The following is a 14,987-nucleotide window of genomic DNA, read 5'->3' as shown; positions in this document are numbered from 1 at the left end:
CAGCAAATGCAAATACATAAAAATAGTAAGATTGATAAATAGTCTACTTAAACCCACAGTTCCCTCTGAATTATGAACAGGACTGGAACTTTCCATGCTCAGATAGGGAACACTTTCAAGCTCCTTCAAGACGCTTTGACACAGTGCTGTGCAAAAATCTTGAACCACCCATCATTTCTTTTGCTAGGAAAATAGGAAACAGATGCATTGATTTTATTTAAATGCAAACATACATGGGAATATAGTATATGAGGCAAAAACAGAGTTTGTGAGTTTGAAAGTCAACATTTGTTGTGACCACCTTTATTCTTCAGCACAGTCTGAACTCTCTGAGGCAGCTTTCTTCTCATTTCTTTAAGTAGTCTTCAGGAATAGTTCTCCAGGCTTCTTGAAGGACATTCAAAGCTCTTCTTTGGATGTTTCTGCCTTTTGTTCTGTTCTCTGTCAGGATGATCCCACACTGCTTCAATAATGTTGAGGTCCAGGCTCTGGGGAGGCCGATCCATGACTGATAGTGTTCCACTGTGTGTTTTTCTATCCAGGTATGATTTTACTGCACTGGCAGTGATCATTGTCCTGCTGAAAAATGAAGCTGTTGCCAATCAGACACTTTCCAGAGAGCATTTTATGGATGATGGTGCTTTTCTTCATTCATAATTCCATCAGTTTTAACAAGATCTCCAACACCACTGTTTCAAATGCAGCTCCAAACCATCACAGAGCCTCCACCATGTTTTACAGATGTCTGCAGACACTCACTGTTGGACCTCTCTCCTGACCTCCTCTGTACATACTGACGATTATTTGAACCAAAACTTTCAAATGTGGATCCATCCCTCCATCAGACCTGTTGCCACTGATTTTCAATCCAGTTCTTGTGTAATGTGTCATACCTCAGCCTTTTCTCCCTGTTTCCCTTCCTTAAGAATGGCTTCTTGACAGCCACCCTTCCACTGAGACCATTTCTGATGAGGCTTCAGGGAACAGTAGATGGATCAGCTGAAGGTCCAGATGCATCTCTCAGGTCCTGTGTCAGGTCTTTGCTGGATTTTTCCTATTTATTAAGGACATGACGCTGCTGTAGATAGTTTACTATATGCCAAGTTTTCAGCTAATATCTCTTTGGGAATCACCTCGTTGGTGCAAAAATATTTTATGACTGTCATTTCTGGGAACAAATGATGTGTTTCTGTGACAACCAAAAAATAAAGAAATGAGGGGTGACTCAACACTTTTGCACAGTACTGTACACCCACCCACATTTCTAACAAGTTTACGTGCTGAAAATAAGGATTAAGTGAATATGTGCAGCTGGATACTCTGTAGGGTTCATCCTGTATTCACATTATTTTTTATTTTATTTAAGAGCTTTTAAAACGTGCATCCTCTCCTTCATGTGGTTCATATATGAATAATCATTATTGATATTCACCCAAAGGAAACCATTTAACACAGATTAAATCCTCCCTCTCTGACTTTGAACTTTACAGTCTCTGTGTTTGTGTGTGTGTGTGTGTGTGTGTCTGCACTTGCAGCTTTGCTGGTTTGGCTGGCGGCGCTGAGCTTTCACTGAGTGAACAGTCCAGGTGTTCTCCTCCCTGTCCGTCCCGTCCCTTCCCGCTCTGTCTGTGCCCACCATGATGGACACACACACACACACACACACACACACACACACACACACACACACACACACACACACACACACACACACACCCCTTCCACCTTGCCCAGTGCCATCTTTGGCGGTGGATATAAATATCTGTGTGTGTTGCTGCAAAGGCTCAGAGCCACTTTCAGGCTGTCAGTTTCTTTCAGATTAGGACTAAAAGAGGAAATGACCTTGGGCTTATTGATGAAATTTCAGTTTAGAGGGTTGGATCTGAATTTCTTAGAATTTTTATAATCTTGAAATATTTGTAATTTTGCCACTAGAGGGCAGTAATTTTCAATAATCATTTCTAATCTCTTTGGAAGAGTCCAAATAGCAAAGCAGATGACATGTAGTAATCTGTGGAGGTCAAAGGTAGCCTTCCTGCAACAGGAGGCTAACAGGATTTAAATGACCAAACTGGGCTTAAAAGTCCTCCATAACTTTGGTTTCAATTTGTCCTAAAAAACAAACAAACAAACAAACAAACAAAAACACTCCAGTTATATAACAACAAAAAAGTCAGCTGGCTCTTTTGTCTTTGGCTGGGTGAGGGAAGGAGTGGAATCCTAATTGATGCGGAGCTAATGCGACCTCATTAATCTCTTAATCCTCATTTCCTTGCAGCCCTCGTGGCCCTGACCTGCTGGCTGTGTACTTTTCTGGCCCCTGCAGCAAAGTCAAATACCTGCTGCCACAGACTAACCAATGCCAACTTAAAAAAAAAAAAACCTTAAAGGTACTTATTGTAAAATCTCGTGTTTAGTAATAGCTTAAAATGTTCCATAATTAGCTAAAGCAATCAACAGAATGCGTAGAAACACCTGAAGAGTTTATTTCCAAAGCATCTATGTATTGTGTTGTGTTGTAGAGATAACAACTACAGCTGAACAAGGGCTGGGCTGTAATTTCATGTAATGGCACCTTGTACCACAAGATGGTGCAGCAATGCAATGTGACCTTTATTTAACCAGAGAAGTAATTAACAACATGTTATTTGCAGTGGTGGTCTGGCAAAAGTTGAACAGCAGAGAAAGTGCTGCCCCCTGGTGGTGATTTATTTATTTATTTTTATTTTTTATTGAATTCAACAGAGTTAAATTACAAAAAACTTAGGACAAAACATGAGGAAATTTGTGTTTGGTTGATTATTTCTTTGTTGTAACAATGCTTGGATTGATTGACCATTGCTGGTTGAATAATGAGATGCCATCCCACAGCAGTGGTGACCAGCATGAGGAGGAGGTGTCAGGTTGCTGTGTATGGTTCTTCCACATGCTGCCAAGGGCCCTGATAGTTAAATGAATAAATTGTTAAACTGACAACATGGCTTATTCCTTCAGACTTCAATCATCCAATCCAGTAAATGATAGCAACAGCAGAGTAAGCTGCTTACAAATGTGGCTCCATTTAAGGGGAAATAAACAGGCTTTCTAACTGTATCAGATTTATTGCCAAGAAGCACTGTTACAACAAAGAAATAATCAACAAAACACAAAGTTTCTTACTTTTTCTGCTACTAAAGAGAGGCCCTGGGGCGGCTCCTTTAAACTCCTCCCAGAAGTCCTGGGGGGGGGGGGGGGGGGGGGGGGGGGGGGGGGGGGTACCAATCCTGGTTTTTTTGTTTTTTCTGGCAAAAACATTTTTTTCCTCTTCACTGCACTTTATTCAGAAAAAATGTACTGATCCCCCACGACAGGTTCTTCTGACACCCCATCTAAAAAATCCTGGAAACGACCCTGTTTCCAAATGTAGTTGGTTTTTAGGAAGAACAAGAAGTGGTACCTCTGAAGAAACTTTATTTTTTTTTACAAAAACCCTCCCCAATAACAATACTTTGATAGGAAATAACAGATTATACAATGATTAAGATATATACAACAGGAAATATATGACAATATAAAACAACCAAATAAATAAATACTCATATTGAGGTTTGGATTTGTGGTGAAAAAGAAAAACCCTGAAGATTTACAGTAAATTGCTGTAAATGAGTGGAATGTCATTGTGAAAGAACCTGATGATCTAGTATAGTTCAAGTCTGAGGACTCGTTCATGTGTTAGGCTGAGAAAAAGGCTTTTATGATGTCGGGATTGCAAATAAAGTTGAACTTCAGGTAATGATTTTTTTCTTTCTGAACAAAATACGCGTATACTTCAGTTGTTAATAAAGACGGGAGATGACTTTTCTTTGTCATCTTAGGAGTAGATTCTTATCTGTATCTAAAACGTTAGCTGAGCTTAGCACAAAACAAGGGATAAGCTGCTTTTTTTCCCATCTTGCAGTATGTCAGCATCGCTAGCTTTCATTGCTAAGCTCAGCTGAAGGTGACCTTTGGAGTGTGACTGCTCGCTGCTCTCCGGATCCCCCCAAGGTTTAACCGCTGCTGGCTGTTCGGTGTCAGCCTCGTGTGATTGGAAGCTGGAAAAACAAAGAAAGGCTTGATAACCACACAGATCATCACTGAGAAGCAAAATGAAATAAACTGAGAGCAGATGCAAGCAGAAACGTAACCTTGTATTATTGTTATTATCAGGCCCCTCTCCAAGTTTGGATTTGGGAGACAGACACCCTCTCTACTTTTAAGATTAGGCTTAAAACTTTGCTTTTTGATCAAGCCTATAGTTAGGACTGGATCAGGTGACCCTGAACTCTCCCATAGTTATGCTGCTGTAGGCCTATGATGCACTGAGTGTTTCTTTTCATTCACCTCACCTTTCTTCCTGTTAAAAGGGAGTTTTTCCTTCCCACTGTCACCAAGTGTTTGCTCATAGGGGGTCGTTTTGATTGTTGGGTTTTCTCTGTAATTATTGTGGGGTTTTTCCCTGCAATATAAAGTGCCTTGAGGCGACTGTTGTGATTTGGCGCTGTATAAATAAATAAATCTTTTAGTTGGCGTTTTGTCTCGTCGGATTTGATTATTTTGATTATTATTTTGTGTTTGTTTTTTCATTCCTCTTTAGGGCTTTTTGTGTGTCTTTGTGTTTGCTTTACATTTTTGTCATTTTGTGTCTTTGTTTAGTTTCTATTTTGTGTTTCAGGTTTTTTGTTTGACTATATTGCTTCTATTTGTTTCTTTCACATCTTTCTGGACTTTTTCCAGTTTTTACATCTGTTTAACATCTTTTTTGGTCATTTTATGCGTGTTTTGTGTGTTTATGTTCATTTCAATCATTTTGAACCAATTTGTCATCATTTTGAGTCTTTTTCTGACTTGCTGGATTTGATTACCAGTTTTCCTCGTAGTAGTTTTTTAGTTTCTTTGAGACCATTTCACTGACATGTCAACTTTCCCTTAAAATGGGACTTAGATAGGTTCAGGGGCCTCTGACCCCTTTGGCCTCTGGCCCCTGTGCCTGGAGTGGCCTGTCCATCCTTTTGTGTGTGGCACAGACTAGGATGCTGTCAGCTTGAATATCCTAATTTAAAAAACAAAAAAAACTAAGTCTAACCTAAAACTCCTCCTCATCCTCTGAGTCCTAACTTCCTTCCTAAAGATTTTCATGCAAAACTTTTATTTATTTTTTCTCTCTGCAGAAATTCCTGCACTTACAGTCTGTCCTCCAGCTGGTGCAAAACAAATGGAACAGATGGAGTCATTGGCGAGTTTAAAAAAATATTAATGATACATGATATGTGACTGTAACGTGAGGCTGGACTGCAGGACGTTTGCAGAGATGAACTGCAGCTTATAAAATCCAAACACACAGAACGACGTTTGGCTTTGATCCCCGAGCTTCATCATCTGTAAGCGGTCAGTTCACGAGTTTCACGTGTTTCTGTTTTTCTTCATGCGAGTCTTCTGTGTGAATCTGAGACAGGCTGAAAAATGTGAAGCGGCGCTAAAAAGAACTGAAACACAACCTCGGTGAGCAAAGGAAGGAGGAACAAATACAGGCCCAGAGAAAAATGTTTAACAAGCAGATCCCTCTTCCCTTTAAACTGAGGCTCCGTGTTCAGTTCTTACCCTCTTGGAGCAGAGCGACCCTGAGAATCCGATCCCGCAGGCGCAGACGTTTGGCCGGATGCAGCGACTTCCGTACAGGCACTTTTGTTCACAGTGAGCTGAGACACACAAACAGTTAGAAGATACACAGTTAGAAGGTAAAAACATCAGTGCTGCTACAACTTTCATTCAAGGCATGATGAAAACATCAGGAACAAAATGAGATAAAAAAGCTCCTACTTTACACTCACTGGACCCGTGAGAAACAGGTGTATTTCAAATGAACTAATCTAGCGATTGAACGCAGCTTATATTATGGCCAATTTTAGCTTTTATATACAATAATTTCAAGTGTGTGTTGGTGTGTGTGGTTGCGATACTCACGGATCTGACACAGCATGCCGTGCCACCCCGGGGCGCAGTGGCAGGTGTTTGGACCGACACACTCGCCTCCATTCAGACACTTGTGGAGACAGCTGGCTGAGAGGAGACGACAACATTTTGAAAATCATCAAAAATTTGTTCTGCTTTTGAAAATGTTTTTACAAACACAATCACAGAATGAAACTTTGAGCGGTACATTTTGAAAGCATCAATTATTAATAGCCCATCCATCCATCCATTCATCCATCCATTCACTTCCGCTTATCCTGTTCAGGGTCGCGGGGGTGCTGGAGCCTATCCCAGCTGACATAGGGCGAGAGGCAGGGTACACACAGAGACAGACAACCATTCACACTCACATTCACACCTATGGACCATTTAGAGTGGCCAATTAACCTAACCCCAGTAACTGCATGTCTTTGGACTGTGGGAGGAAGCCCACGCAGACACGGGGAGAACATGCAAACTCCACAGAGAGAGAGAGAGAGGGGCCAAGGTGGAATCGAACCCAGGCCTTCCCGATGGTATTCTAACTGTGAGGCAGCAGTGCTAACCTCCATGTACTCCTCTTTAAACCAAAATATTCTAGAATTAAATGTTTGGCCATTTCTCTGACAACCAAAGCTTGGCTGAAAGTGGGTCATGCAACAGGACAATAATGCTGAGCACAGCAGCAAATCTCCAACAGAATGGCTGAAAAAGAAGAGAATCAAGCTGCTGCAATGTCCCAGTCAAAGTCCAGACCTCAAAAGAGGCATATGCTGCAACATTTGACAGAGATGAAACTGGAAAAAGCTCAACAGTTTTTAATTCCAGAACTGAAGCTGTTTTTTATCTGAGTTGCCACACCTCTTGCTCAGGTTGCAGGACTGTGCTGACACCCAACGTATCAACTATAACTGCAGCACAAAGCTTGGATTATATATACCTACATGCAGACAACTTCCATGAGTATTCATAGTTGGAGTCCACCTGAAGGATTCGTGCATAGTTGGAGGTTTGTGTCACATGGTCTGTGTGATCATGGAAGTTCGCCTTCACTCTGATGACATATTTAAATCACTTTGACCCAAGTGGACCTTCATACTAACAACAGACTTCCTAGGAAAGCTGGAACAGGTCAGCAGGTAATGGATATCTGTGATTAATCTCCTCTTCTCTTGAATTTCTGTCTCTTAGGTAACTGCTGCTGCTCTGAGAAGGTCAAAGGTCAGTCCAGTGTAACTCTGCAGGGATTACACCTGATGGCTTCCACATGTGAAGCACCTCTCCGGAGGCATCTGTCAGCCTAGCCAGGAGTCACCGCTTCTGCTCCTGCTTCACTTCAGTGAGTTTAACAGCAGGGCGATGAGCAGCTCTCCTGACTCCAGGTCAGTCTGCGATACATTTGGAGCTGTGAGCTCAGGCGGTCGGAGCTAAAGCGAGGCGAGAACTGCTGTTTGTCTGCTGGCAGGAACATGCTGTTTGAAACTTGGCAGAGAGGTGTAGACCTGTTGATCTTCCCTTTAAATGGCAAAAAAGGGCAATGGCTTTGATATGGGAAGTGCCCTTGTAGTTCTTAGCTGAAATCATTAAAGTGTTCATTTAAGGAGACCAAATCTCTTTTTTAAATTCTTATTTTTGCATCTTTAGTTTCAAGACAACTCATCAAGCCATTTATTTCACTCCAGTTACAGATTGTATTTGCTAAAAAAAAAAAAAAGGTAAATTTTACTGGTTATTGTGCTGTTTTGAGTCTTTTTGCATTTACTTTTAAATAAGAAGCAGCTTTTTTTCTTCTTTTCACGTCTTTGTTGGAATCAGAGAGAAATATTCTTATTTTATTTTTGAATAATTTTCACTTTCAAATTTCAAGCACATTTTAATTTATTTTAGTTGTGTTTTAATCATGTTTCTCTCTTTTATGAGCTCCAGCTCTACTTTGTTAAATTGATTTAAAGTCACAGTAAATACACCGTCCGTCAATTCTGAGGTTTTACCTATCAGATCATAATAAAATATTATCTGGTTCTTAGCAGGTCTTAAAATTAGGTAAATAAAACCTTAGATGAACAAACACACAACACTGCATCATTATTTAATTACAAAAACTGAGCCAAAATGCATTTTTACTTACTGATATACAAATCCTTACAAGTGAAAGAGGGTGTACTTTATTTTTACCCTGACTCTAAGTCAACATAATAAGAGAGATAAAGACGTGTTGTTCTGCCTGGATGTTACAGAACCTTTTTGTATCATTACACTTACGTTTGTCACATCTCTTCCCTCGCCAACCGGACGGACAGTCGCAAACATCAGGACCGACGCACCGCCCGCCGTTCATACACATGGGCTCGCACACGCCTGCAGAGAAAGAATGAGAGCAAGAATCAATTTAGGATCAAGCTTACAGGACCAGTTAACTACTTATAACCTTTATATAACGAGTTAATTATAAAAGACTGCACTGCCGGGCTCAAACTGACCTTTACAAAAAAAAGCACATTATAGAGAGAAGAAAGAAAGATGACCAGAGAGAGGAAGGAACAAGAAGAAGGACTTACTTCTCTCACAGCATCTGCCCGTGTATCCCTGCAGACACGAGCAGATGTTGTTCCTCATACATAGACCACCATTTTTACAGGGAGGGCTGCAGACGGCTGGAGGAGAAAAAAATTTAACGTGAACCATATTTTAATTATTGGTATCCACTAGAGTAGCTTTGCATGACTCACAACTCAAAATAATCCTTATTAATCTTATCCTGGGTCTTATCTGAAATGAGGCATTTTAGCTCCTCCCCCTTTTAGCTAACCTTCTTCTGATTGGCTAGCCCTCACAAAGAGCTGTTTAAACAGCAAGTGGGCGGGACTTCTGTAATGTCCATATTAGGATAACGCCCTCACTATGACATCATTCAGAGCCAGGAGTAGCAAAAACTGTCTGAAATAGAGCATTTAGAGCAGTCTTAAATCTGAGCTTTTGGCTCACAGGGATCACTGCACATACACTGGCCTCATTATTTGAAACAATGGCCATGTTTAATGTTATAATCCACCACTGGAACAGTATTTAAATGATTTTAAAAGAGGTAAAAGCAGCATAAGCCCACTTTTAAAACATGATAAAAAAATGGTTTTGCTTTAAATCCAGCTTCTGTCTGCAGCTGTAGATTTACCGTTCTGACAGTGTGCACCGTAGAAACCGTGAGGACACTCGCAGGTATTTGGTCGAACACACAAACCTCCGTTCAGACAGACAGGAGAGCAGAGGGCTGGAAAAAAACCAAAAAATCACCATCAAAAAGAAAGATTTCCATGAGTTCAGAGGATATTACTTGGACTCCCCATTTACTTCCTAAACCTAAATTAAATCACTTACTCTACCTTTGCCCCCACAGCATGAGTAACACAACTCACCAGTCTCGCAGGATGGTCCAGTCCAGCCTGGTGTACACATGCACTCGTCTGGAGATACACACTGGCCTCCGTTTTGACAGTGCCGCCTACACACCACTGCAACCCACAAAAAGAATAAACATATTCAATGTAATTCGATGTCATTTTTGTGGTCTAAAGGTTTCAAGACTGCAGTATCAGAGACAGAACTACAATGATCTGATGATCTCCTCTGAACAGCTCTTGGCGATAGTGGGGAGGAAGAACTCCCTTATAATAGGAAGAGACTACAATAACAGTTATGGGAAAGACAAAGTGAAAAAAAAAATGCTTGTAAATGAAGACAATAAAATGAGAAAACATACCTAAAAACACAAAAACACTGTGTACAAATTTCTGCTATTTTTAAGAACTTTATTGAAAATCCATGAACTCACTTGTTTGACATCGAGGACCAACAAACCCATAAGGACAGGAGCAGGTCTGCAGCCCCACACAGGTGCCTCCATTTTCACATGGTAACCTGCACAGGGCTGCACACATCGACGTTAAATATGAGATGTAATATTTACATATTTTTAATGCATGCTATTATAGACTTATATAAAAAAAGCTTCAAACTCCCACTTTATTTGCGTTTCTGGACCTGGACTTACTATGATCTACTTAGCTAGCATGTTTGGTTTGCAAGGTACACCTGTCCACACAGATATCTGGGAATGAATGTTAAGTAAAAGACCAAAACAGTCCGGATGGGCTTTAAGGTCTTTCCACCGCACCAATGTGCTGCTATTAAATAAATTTATTGGGAAACATAATTAAAACTTTACCTTCCTGACAAGTCTCTCCATGGTAGCCTCTGAGACACTGGCACACGTTTGGAGCAATGCAAACCCCACCATTCATGCACTCTGGATCACAGATAGCTAATAAAATATGTCATAAACAAAACAAAATAATTATTTAAAATACATTTTTAAAGAATTCAAATACAAGCTATTTATTTTTACCAGTCTGGCAGTTTAATCCAGTGTAGCCTGGTTTGCAGCGGCATGTGTTGGGCGCTGCACACTCCATGTTCCTGCCACATGGATGCCTGCAAACGGCTTTAAACACAAACATAAACAGCTGTTGAGATGTTAAACCTGTGTATATCTTTCTATTTGACTGGTTTATCTTTCTTTTTGCGGCCCACAGACTGCACACAAAGACGGCCAACATTAGATTAGATTCTGGTTATAACTGGCATTTGTTTATTTTTTTCTCAAAATATGTAAGCCTGTGGTAAATAACTTCATACAGTTATTTACCACAGGCCAGATATTCACAGGACTCTTTGCAGTTCTGTGAAAAACCAAGTACACTATTATTCCTGCTAATCAAATGTACTTGATTAACTGATCATCAACAAGTTTGAGCACCTCTATAAAAGGAGAAGTTTTGGCAGTTTGCAGGCTGGAGTGTTCAGATGTGTTAACACAACAATATATTCTTCCCAGGAGTGGGCATCCCAGCAAATTCCCCCCAACATCAGACCATACAAAAAAAAAAAATCCCCAAGATCTACATCTCAGACTCTACAGACTCTGATTTGGGCTTGTTTTGCAGCTGCAGATCCTGGGCACCTTTCAGTCACTAAGTCGACCATGAACTCCTCTGTATACCAAAGTGTCTAACAGCTAAACCTTGGCTGAAATTGGATCATCCAACAGGACAATGACTTCAACCCGACTGAAATGCTGTGGTGGGACCTTAATGAATGCCCGCAAATCTCAATGAACTGAAGTAATACTGTAAAGAAGAGTGGACCAAAACTTCTCCACAATGATGTGAGAGACTATCGTACAGAAAACAATTGCTTCACGTTATTGCTGCTAAGCTATTTCATGGGGTGTACTTAGTTTTTCACATGACTGCACAGAGTCCCGTGAAAACTTTTTTTCCCAACTCTATTTTATATTAATAAAAACACTATTAGAAATTAGCCAAGCAGTTCTGCAGATTTCAAATAGTTGGATATCAAAGCGTTAAGAGATTCACCTTTACAGACTCGTCCATTTCCAGTGTATCCCATCGGACACCTTCCACAGTAGAAACCCCCATCCATGGTTGGTTCACACTGGACACCGGGAAAACATGGCCGTTCTGCACAAGCCATCAAATGTTTGTCAGCTGGTGCACCACTTCCAGTCGATGGCTGGCTGGCTGTAGCTCTTTGTGCCAGGGAGCTATAGACTATCTTGCCTGGCGTTGTGAGGGTCAGCACTGGCACGATCTTTGGCATCTCTGATCCTGGCTCAGCTTCATCCCCATCTGCAGAGAACTCGGCCTCGGACAGTGAGTAGGACAGAGCGGTGAGGGCTGCTGTAAGTGGGAGGGCAGGTCTAGGTGGAGTCCAGGGTTTGGGCTGCGTGGATGCCAAGTGGTTGAGCTGAGACTGGGTTGTCTGTTGAGGCACTGTTACTCCTCCAGGCTGAGTGGAGAGGTGAGGAGCAGGGGGAGTTACCTTAAGAGATGTGGCACCAGCGAGAGCTCCTTCAGACTTCTGGAAGATGATTATAAAGAGAGTTAATGGAATCTAATGTCCATCTGTATCATTTTCTTTTAATGCTTTGAACAGTACCAACTCACCTTGGAGACTGTTACACGGGGCACCACAAACTCCCTGGAAGTAGTGGAGTACATCCTGGTGTCTGATCTAAGGCCAGCACTTTTATGTGTGATGTGAGTATGGGCAGTGACATGAAGGGCGCTGACTGATGTCCTGGAAACATCTCTGGAAGCAGAGGTGACCGCCTCTCTTCTCCCTGTGCCCCCTTCCCTCCCTGATGTCGTAACCTGGTGTTCTCGGTTCGACCTAATGAAGGGTGAAGACAGGTGCTTGACGCTATACCTGGTGGGAAAGTTGGGCAGGTGAAGATGGAGGTCTTTGTTGCTGCTTCCATGTGAGGATCGGCTGGACTTGCCGAGCGACTGCTGCAGAGGAAGGTGATTGGATGCTGAGGAAAAACAGAAGGGTCACATTCATGATACAATCAGACACGTAATTTATCCACCTGCTCCTTGGATATTGTTCCTGCATACTTTTTGGACACTCTAGGACCTTCAGTTTCCATTATTATAAATTTTGTGACCAGAGCAGTCCAGCTCATTAAAAAAGCTAGCCTGAACAAATCAGATCTAAGTAATTTTCATTTTGAAATTCCTATTCTGTGATGGAATATATGGAGAAAATGGCCAATGCTCAGCCTCTTCCCTTTTTAGACTATATCACTGAACATTTACAATCAGGCTTCAGGACCAAAGCTGAGAATATACTCTACCCAAACTTTCTAATGATGTACAGCTGCCTTTAGTAATCAATTTCACAGCGACTGCCAACAATCTTCAGCAACTACATGCAACCAGTGGGGAGATACTCATTTTTCCCTAGAGACTGGTGGTTGCCAGGCAGTTGCCAACCAGTCTCAAGGCCTGTGTGACTGGGCCCTAAGCAATTCATATCTCTATCTCCAAAAAGGTCATGATCCAGTCATAACTTAGGAATCCTTACTAGGAAGTTTCAGATTGCAAAAATTTGCCACAGCAATGTTTGGGTGGGCTTTATTTATCCTCCTCGAAACAAGCAAAAGAGAAAATAAAATCACAAGAATAAAGGTTTACCTGCTCTAATGCAAACTGCTGGAAAGTATAGCTCTTGTAAATCTGTGCCAAAGAGCATTTCACACTCTCGTGTAGCAGCTCTGTCCCCGTCATTATTGGATTAGTGCTTGTGTAGTAACCAGGACTAAACTTGTTATCTGAGACAGCAGTCACTAAACACATCTATTGAAACTCTAGCTAAAAGCCTTTTTAAAAGTTAGCATACTGTTTGAACAAAACAGGATAACCTAAGCTTTGTTTTGATGGCTATTTAAGCCAAATGGCAAGTGTAATCTTCCTTTATCACAGACAAAATTCCTCGACTGCCGTACAAATTAAAATAATGTTTTCTATTCAAATATAATTCACAATACAAGTCAGCTGGAAGCATTTACAGATCAGCCTGAGGCTGTTTTGAACCAGCCTGTGGAGCTACAGCTGATTTCATTATAAATCTGTCATTCTGCTGCGCACTGCGTATGTGTTGGACTACACACAGCTCGAAAGACATAACAGATACAATGAGCTGTCCAGTGTGAAGGCAATCTGGAAAACAGTCCATTAAATAATAAAATATAGCAAAATAAAACCAAAATTGAAAAGCAGGACATCTGGTCAAACGATGAACATGTAGCACGAAAAGATCACGTCTGCTTTCCGTCCTTGGACAAACAGGGTAAAGAGAAGAACAGCAAAGCAATTTAAGCGATTAATGTCCTGTTTGTGGTGTTGTGAGTTTCCAGACAAACTCAATCCACAATAAAGGGATTTAAGTTGGAATCAGGCTGTCTCTTTGGAGCTGTGAGGGCCCCTCGTGTGACGCAGCATTCAGCAATGCTGCAGAAACTTTGTGGCCAGGCACCGACTCAAAAAGTAAAGGACCAGAGGTGGTTATTTCACTCGCCCACCACTCATGCTGATTTATCTCCTGCAATAAATTACATTCTTTCCAATCAAGACAAACACATAAAGCAACATCAGGGAAACCAGAGCATAACGAGAACAAAGTAAGCTCTTAAGGGCAGACCGCAGTAGCAGAGGGATTCACATTGCTGACAGATGTTTTCATCAAATTAATGCTTATTTTTGCCTCTGAAAAACAGCATAATGTGTTTTTGTACCAAGAATGAAAAGAGTGTATTATACAGAGCAGAGAGCAGATACATTTGAGCTACTTATGCACTGGCAAATGTTATAGATGTGACTCAAAGGCAATTAAACATCTGACGCCTGGCTTATGTAAAGTGGACCTGTGGCTGAATTGAGTCAACAGAATTAGGTAAGGTTAAAGGGAACTGGACATGTGGGCCAAATTTTGGCAAAACGCTCACTGTGATCTGCTGTTTTAAAAATTTGGCATGTGAAAAAGTACTCTGATCTATTGGTTCCTGCAAAGTCCTTCAAAATGGCAAATAAGACTTGAGAATCTGGGAAGCTTATGCTTAATGCATTAAAATATTAAGAGTGAGCAAAAGAGTCCCGTACCTTCCTTGGCATTCTTCATGCAGATGCGACCGTTGCCGTAAAGTCCAGGTGGGCAGCGACCACACACGTAGCCAACGTGCGGTGGTCTGCGGTTGATACATTGAACCCCGGGAAAGCAGGGCCGGCTGGCGCATGTACCTGACACATTGACAGCCAGAGACTTAGCTGATCCTTGAAGAGACAAACTGTATGAGGTGAATCAGTGTCCTAGCAGCTAGTCAGAGTCTACATGGCCTATAACAAGGTTTGGATTGTAGTTTTCCCCAAGCAACACTGATCTCCATCACTGACATCCTTGCAACATGAAAGTAAAGCTGTTGCAAAGCTCAGATTTGTTTTTTTTCAATAATTAAGGCTGTGGAAATTCACTTGTGCTGGGTCCCTCCTGAGTGAATAGAATTTTATTCTATTTGACAACTGATTGCAAGTAGTTGTTTGAACTAAGTGGTTGCCCCAAAGTTGAGTGTCCAACAACCTTAACCTCTGGGAGACCACTTT

The 14,987-nt window shown here is 41.4% G+C and overlaps 1 protein-coding gene across 1 annotated transcript in view; it reads right to left on the bottom strand.

The window, feature by feature from the left end:
• Positions 1-3,395: 3,395 nt before the first annotated feature.
• Positions 3,396-14,987, bottom strand: part of LOC115793367 (von Willebrand factor D and EGF domain-containing protein-like) — a 40,094-nt gene continuing 28,502 nt past the window's right edge. Inside the window, exons 21-33 of the mRNA XM_030748317.1 lie at positions 14,490-14,627; positions 11,994-12,361; positions 11,403-11,907; positions 10,373-10,468; positions 10,193-10,288; positions 9,800-9,895; positions 9,384-9,479; positions 9,143-9,238; positions 8,529-8,624; positions 8,233-8,328; positions 5,983-6,078; positions 5,620-5,717; positions 3,396-4,073 (exon numbers count right to left, since the gene is read on the bottom strand). Of these exons, the coding sequence (XP_030604177.1) occupies positions 4,053-4,073; positions 5,620-5,717; positions 5,983-6,078; positions 8,233-8,328; positions 8,529-8,624; positions 9,143-9,238; positions 9,384-9,479; positions 9,800-9,895; positions 10,193-10,288; positions 10,373-10,468; positions 11,403-11,907; positions 11,994-12,361; positions 14,490-14,627 (1,898 nt within the window). The 3' untranslated portion in view covers positions 3,396-4,052. The remainder of the gene's footprint in view (positions 4,074-5,619; positions 5,718-5,982; positions 6,079-8,232; positions 8,329-8,528; positions 8,625-9,142; positions 9,239-9,383; positions 9,480-9,799; positions 9,896-10,192; positions 10,289-10,372; positions 10,469-11,402; positions 11,908-11,993; positions 12,362-14,489; positions 14,628-14,987) is intronic.

The sequence above is a fragment of the Archocentrus centrarchus genome, chromosome 2, assembly GCF_007364275.1.
Source record: "Archocentrus centrarchus isolate MPI-CPG fArcCen1 chromosome 2, fArcCen1, whole genome shotgun sequence".
Lineage (NCBI taxonomy): Eukaryota > Metazoa > Chordata > Actinopteri > Cichliformes > Cichlidae > Archocentrus > Archocentrus centrarchus.
This window is presented reverse-complemented; position numbering and strand designations above follow the sequence as displayed.